Below are 6,958 nucleotides of genomic sequence, written 5' to 3' on the forward strand. Positions count from 1 at the left end.
GGAATCTGCATAACACCTTTCAACATTGTTCCACTGACATTTGAAGTGTGACTCCATCTGAGTAGTTACTGTAGGTCAGCTGAAACTTTCTCATGCATTTGCCCGGTGCTCATTGTTATGTCTGATTGCTTCCAATCATTTATTTTCCGACCTCCAAAAGTCTATTGTTTCTCCTGGCTCACTGCTCTTCCATATATCTGATAACTGCTGCTAATTTTCTTCTCATTCTTCATCTCTTTGTTTCCTCTTGACCATGGTGAACAGAGTTTTAAATTTTCAAACATGGAGATATTTTCCTTTCTTTCCTCTGACGGTCACCTCTTGCGTCATAACTCTGGATTCTTGAGATGCTTTAGTTTATTTTTGTTTATTACATAATTTAATAATTGATGTGACAGGGTATTTAATCGCACTCTTCAACTGTTCTCTGAATTTGGACAGTGTCGCCATGTAAATAAATGTGTTTGTGCAGCAACTTAAATTCCGCAGCATGTATGCGACTTTATCAAATATGTAAGAAGAGTAATCATCGAAGTAATCATCAACATCAAAAAAATACAACACATACACCAACCACAGCAGTATAAAACTGCTGGATATGGTGAAGAGTAAAATCATAGACTTCCTTCTACTCTCCATCTCTGGGTCACTATGCTTTTCCACTCTGTTCTGACCCTTCAGTGCCTCCCGCAGTCGACTGGTCACTACAATATGTTTGACTGTCAGTGCATTAAGTAAAATAATTAAGCCAAATGGTATCAATGGTGTCAAGACCTTTTCAAAAATTCTAAACCCAATCCACCGAGGGTCGCTGAAATAGCTTCGTTTATTTTCACAGCTCCATGGTACATTGTCGATTATCCTGTCAGGTTCAAATCTGAAGTAGATGGGAATATTCTTTGCGAAGAGCAAAATGCCTATGGTTCCTAGGACCACGGATGCAGTTTTCTTGGTGCAATATTTTGTTTTCAGCTTCTGACAACAAATGGCGACAAATCGATCAAAAGTGAAAGAAACTGTGAACCAGACAGAACAGTCAAGCAATGCGCGAAGCAGGACAGCTTGAACACTACACACAGGTGTGATCGAAAGGAAATTCCTCTGGAAATAATAGGCATTGATATGCCTGAGAATGATCTCAAAAATAATGAACAGTAGATCCGCCATTGCCATTGCCAGCAGGTAGCGAGTTGTGCAGGTGGATAGGCCACACTGTCCACGGGACAGTATCACGATTGCAGCTACGTTAACTGTAAGACAAAGGGGAGAGAATGTGGATTGTTGACAGTAACTTATGCATGGCAACACATGGTCACTGTCGTCAGATGTTCTGCTCCAATTTGTCACCACATGACAGATATTTCACTAGTAAGGTTTTTCTGATGAGTTTCCTAGTTTGAGGCTTGATTCAATAGGGCACAACTTTGAGTCGCTTGCAGCAACTTTGTCATTCAGATTATCTCTGAACTAGAAAGAAACGATGGAGCATAATATAACCAGAGAAATAAACCAATAAATTTAATGCATTTATATGATTCAAATAATGATTATATAAACATGACAAGTCGATCCAACTTAATTTAACATTGTTATAAGCACACTAACATCAAAAACAAGCTTACACATACATTTACGAAACCCAGTTGTTCTTAGGTACTTACCAGGAACACCAATGATGGCAAGGATCATATAGAATATATTCCTGACCCATTGCATTGGTCGATGCATTTGCTGTCTGAAGTGAAGCTGTTCCTTTGTGCAGCAGACAACGTCTCTGGATCAAATTCTGAGGTGGTACATTCCTTGTGCACCATCTTTATACATTCCAGGATCTCCATGGAGAGACTGACGTTGCGAAAAAGTGCTCAAATTGTTTTTGTGTCTTAAATTTGAAAAAAAGGTGACGACACCTATGTCAATGCCCAGTGGAGGGAATATACAAGGCGCTGAGGCCTAATTGGAAATTTCTCTACCTCGTAGACTGGACAAGTCTGATCGTATTTTTATAATTGCATGCTGTGTTAAATAATGGTAGAAATGTTCCTGTACACATAATGATTCCTATTTCTTGGCCTCATGTTGTTTCAGAGATGAAATTAAGTCTGACTGACCATTCAGTCATTAAACCCTAATGTCAGAGTGTCGCTCTGGATACTCTCTGTACTCTAGAATGTGACTTCAGTTTAGACGAGGGAATTCGTTTCAATAATTCATTTAATGAAAACAAATCACATAATATTTGCACACCTGCAGTTTGGCATTTAATCTGTCTCCTCACTCTCACCTCTCTTCAAGATCAGCTAAGTTAATCTCACTTCCACATCTCCTCATTACTGTGCTGCAAATGTTATTTCCAGTTATCCATTCGACTTGTTTCTTACTTAATCTGTCTTTGCCACATTTTCAGGTTGTAAATTTCAGGACGTAACCAAAAGTCTGATAAAACTTTGTCTCTCACTTTTCATCATTGGTTCAATTGCAAATCAACTTAACCATGTGTGTTTTGGCTTTGGACATGTCTGCTTTGGTCGGCAGGTCTCCATACCGCTGACACCTGTCATTATATTGAACATCTCAATCATATTTATCCCAACTTCTCTTCTCTCAGGCGAGCAATCCCAGGGATTGTGATTCCTGCACGTTACAGAAGATCGGCTTCCCGGGAAAATTTAGCTTAATCAATTTCTACACTTTTTCTGAAACTTTAACATTGATCCTCAAGTAACTTGTCCAGAATGGGACAGGATTTGCAATCTCTCGCAATCTCTCACAGGTTCGGAACAAAACAAAGAACCCATGTTGTACCTCATCATTCGAAACATTGATGATTGCAATTTTGTCAATTCCTTTCTTGATACTTAACACGGTAAATTATTGTTGTATTGAAAGTTTCTCGTCCCCTACCTGCACAACGGACATCTGTGACTCTTTGTTTCTCTTCTGCTAATTGTTTGTCTTCAATGCAGTGGACAGACTCTGCATTAATATTACATATTAGTCACCGACTCCCAAAGCTACATTGACCTGACTTTCTCCAGCCCAGCTTCCAATCGCCTTTGCGTTTGTTTCAATAATCCCAACTTCCACGCCAGACTTCGTCCAACATCTCCTGCACGATCATCCTGAACACCGGTGCTCTGCACGGCTGTGCGCTCAGCCCCTTACTGTAGTCCGTATACACCTCTGACTGGCCAAATTTCCCTCCAAATCAACTTTTAAGTTTGATGATGACACCACCATTGTGGGTTGGATCTCAAGCAATGGCAAGACACAGTACAGGAAAGAGATGGAGAACCTGGTGAGCCGATGCGACGACAATAATCTCTCCCTTAATGTCAACAAAACGAAGGGGATAATCATCGACTTCAGGCAGCGTTGTGAAGGGCATGCCCCTGTCTACATCAATGGAGGCGAAGTAGAAATGGTGGAGAGCTTCATGTTTTTAGGTGTCCAGATCACCAACAAATTGTCCTAGTCACTCCATTCGGAGGCTATAATTATGAAAGCCCACCAATGCCTCTACGTTCTCAGGAGACTAAGGAAATTTGGCATGTCCGCTACAACTTTCACCAGCTTTTCCTGATGCACCACAGAAAACATTATTTCTGGTTGTATGACAGCTTGGTATGGCGCCTGCTCCGTGCAAGACGGCAAAAAACTGCAGACGACTGTGAACGAATCCCAGTCCATCACTCAAACCAGTCTGCCATCCATTGACACTACCTACATTTCCTACTGCCTTGGAAAAGCAACCAGCATAATAATGGACTCCACACACCCCGGACATACTCTCTTCCGCAATCCTCCATGGGAAAAAAGATACACAAGTTTGAGGAAACTTACCAACCCTATCAAAAACAGCTTCTTCCTTGATGTCATCAGACTTTTGAATGGACCTACCTCGCATTGCGTTGGTCTTTCTCTACACTATAGCTGTGATTGTAACACTTCATTCTGCACTATCGCCTGTCCTTCCCGATGTACGTTATGCTTTGTCTGTATAGCATCCAAGAAACAATGCATTTCACTGTATACTAATACATACGACAATAATAAATACAATAAAATCAAACGAGTTTCTGCAGTAACCTAACTTTATCTTAACCTCACATTCCCCGCAGGTTGGTTTGCAGAGGTCACTGGCATGTTTGATTCATTTCCAGCGTTACTCCGGTAAAGCATTTCCCTCCCTTTTAGACCCAAGTTACCAGTTCCTTTGGTCTCAAAATCCAGCCCACTGTCAAGACCTCACCTCCGTTTATTTCTCTGATATCCACGTGAAATCAACAACCCCACGGAACTTTTGACTCTCTCATTTCACTTTGCTCCTTGCAACACGGCTGTTCTCTCTTCCATGAAACCTAACATCAACCTTGTCGCCGTGGCTCCTTTCTATGGCATCGGATGAGAGGAAACACCTTCCATTTCACGGTTTTATGTTGACAATGACATCCAAATTAAAAGCGGGAGTCAATCCTTTGGCCCATCCATCATATTCCACCATTCAATGATATTATGACTGACCTTGTGGTCGCCCTAAACATTACTTTACCGCCTTCCGTTGCATCTCTTGGCAACCGTGCGCATCAAGCATGAGTTTAACGCAGCTGGAATATATCCCAATTGAAGTATATGCTCCTTTAATTAAACTAATCTAAAATCTGCACGGTATTCGAGAAGTGGTCCTCCATTTCAATCACCTCCACTGCTCGCTTCCGCAGACAATTTGAAATATCAACGTCCTTCAGAGGTGCGAAATTCCTCCTGTTCAAATCATAGAAACTCTACAGTCCAGAAGGAAGCCTTTCGGACCATCCAGTCACCATGGACAACAAATCCACCCACGTCCTATCCTGGTAAACCCACGGATTGCCCTGATTATAAGAGGGAACTTAGCCCAGCCAATCAACCGAACCGGCACATGTTTTGGATGCGGGAGGAAACTGGTGCACTCGGTGAGAACCCACACAGAAACGGGGAGAATGTATAAACTCCACACAGACAGCCGCCTGAGCCCAAAATTGAACACGGCTGCCTGATACTGTGAGGCAATCGTGCTAACCATTGTTCACTGTGTTGTCCTCTCCTTGGTCTTAAGTGAGAGGCTCACATTTTTAAACAGAGTCCCTTCTTTCCGATAGCTCAAACGGCGAGAGAGTCGTCTTCTCAGAGACGACTCTGCCAAACCTCCTCAGAACCTCGCATGTTCAAAATCAGCCGTATTCCTCTGAACTCCAATGAGTATAGATACATTCCTCTCAGCATTCCCCGATTAAACAACGTTTCTTCCCAGGAGTCAGACAAGAAAACTTTCATTGAATTGCCTCTGGGATAGGGATTTTGCCACTTCGGACACTAAAACTGTGCACAGCACTCTCAGCAGTGTCTTACCAGTAATCTGTTGGGAACACTTCCCAACTTTTTACATCTCTTTCACTAATGTCCTGCATTCAATCTACCATCCCAATGATATCCTGTTCCTCCAAGCCAACGTTCTGTGATTCATGTCCAAATAGGCCAATATCCCTCTGCCTTTCTGTCTCCCAAAGAATATTGGAAAATAAGTAATATGCTGTGTTTTTTCCCATATTCTTCTCAACAAAGAGAACGATCACGAATTTCCCACATTAAATTAACCTACAATTTTTGCCCATTCACATATCCTATCGAGGTCACTGTATCGAGTTTTCTGTCCTCCTTACAAATTTCCTTCCTTTGGATTTTGGATCGTCTACAACTTTCATTGTAACACCCTCGCCCATTTCACCCAAGGCATGACTCAAGCTCGTAACTCAATGTAGCTATAGGGTTGGTAATTGCCACTCTGTTTGCCAACTTGGAAATAATTCATTTACCCCAACTCACTATTTATGCTAATTAGCTGCACTCGAAACAAGCTGCTGTATCACTCAAACACCATGAATGCTGATCTCTGGGTTGACACATTATGGAATTACAGTGCTCACCAGTTTCCTCCTTTAAGAGATCAACTTTACTTCAGCAACTTTTAAAAAATATACTTGTGAGCATTCGCCGTCTGCTTTTGTATCTATTCCTCATTTAACCTCAGATTTTCATTTCTCCTTTTTAATTCATATTTCAATTCTTCCGAACGTTCCACAATTTTCTGTTGTAGCATTAATCTTCGCTGAGTTATTCGACTGTTGTCTGAATTTGATCGCATCGTTAACATTCTATGTCAGCCACTGAGTCTCCATTCTTTTTGTACACTCTTTTTCGAGACTGATATGTTATCTGCTGAGATTGTCACTCCTTCCACAATGTCCAATTTTATCAACTCTGTCTACATGCTTGATGCTAATATTTTTTCTATGTATAAGGCTATGCTTTCAGACACATGAATTTCCACATTAAGGCTGTCTGAAGCTATCTCATTTTGTTGCCAGTTCGACCATCTTTGCAAGATCTTGATACAAACCTTAACATTGCACTTTGCCATCGCTAAAATAACCGATTGGCTGGTTGCTTAGAGAATGAATTGTTGTAAGAAATTGTCCTCAGTAAATGTAATAAACTAATTCTCAAGGTAGTTGACATTCTTCGTCCAAACTTTGTGGCAATTAACACCGCCTTAAACTATTGCAGTGCATGTTTTTTTGCAAGCTGAAGTTTTGTGTAAAGGCAATTGTTATAGTTACTTCTTTGATAAATCTAAACAATATAATACAAAGATGAAACTCACATTAGTTCTGTATTTATGTGATGATTTCAAATTTAACCGCTGGAGCCAAGTGGGCACCAAGGCGGAACACGAGCACTGATAGGGGTATGGAGCGTTGAAAGGAGAGGGGATAGAGGATCGGAACAGTGGCAGGCCCTTGGATAGAGGTACAAAACTGCGAAAGGAGCAGGAATAGGGATACGTCATGGCGAAAGATGTGATGATAGTGGTACATAACGGTGATAAGAGCGGGGAAAGCAGTGAAAGCGTTATGGA

At 41.3% G+C, this 6,958-nt stretch overlaps 1 protein-coding gene across 1 annotated transcript; it reads right to left on the reverse strand.

Moving 5' to 3' along the window:
- Nucleotides 1-357: 357 nt before the first annotated feature.
- LOC144494029 (putative G-protein coupled receptor 139) lies at nucleotides 358-1,689 on the reverse strand. Its single transcript, XM_078213603.1, has 2 exons — nucleotides 1,662-1,689; nucleotides 358-1,250 (listed from the first exon to the last, which is right to left on the reverse strand). The coding sequence occupies exons 1-2, from the start codon at nucleotides 1,687-1,689 to the stop codon at nucleotides 358-360; spliced, it is 921 nt and encodes a 306-aa protein (XP_078069729.1).
- Between the last annotated feature and the right edge of the window lie 5,269 nt (nucleotides 1,690-6,958).

The sequence above is a fragment of the Mustelus asterias genome, chromosome 5 (genome assembly GCF_964213995.1).
Source record: "Mustelus asterias chromosome 5, sMusAst1.hap1.1, whole genome shotgun sequence".
Lineage (NCBI taxonomy): Eukaryota > Metazoa > Chordata > Chondrichthyes > Carcharhiniformes > Triakidae > Mustelus > Mustelus asterias.

What these genes read in the sequence shown, in the direction of transcription:
- LOC144494029 (XM_078213603.1), bottom strand. Translation starts at nt 1,689, where the DNA reads ATGATCCTTGCCATCATTGGTGTTCCTG. An exon ending in TGCCATCATTGGTGTTCCTG is followed by an intron (nt 1,251 to 1,661) that starts GTAAGTACCTAA and finishes TTTGTCTTACAG; the next exon opens with TTAACGTAGCTGCAATCGTG.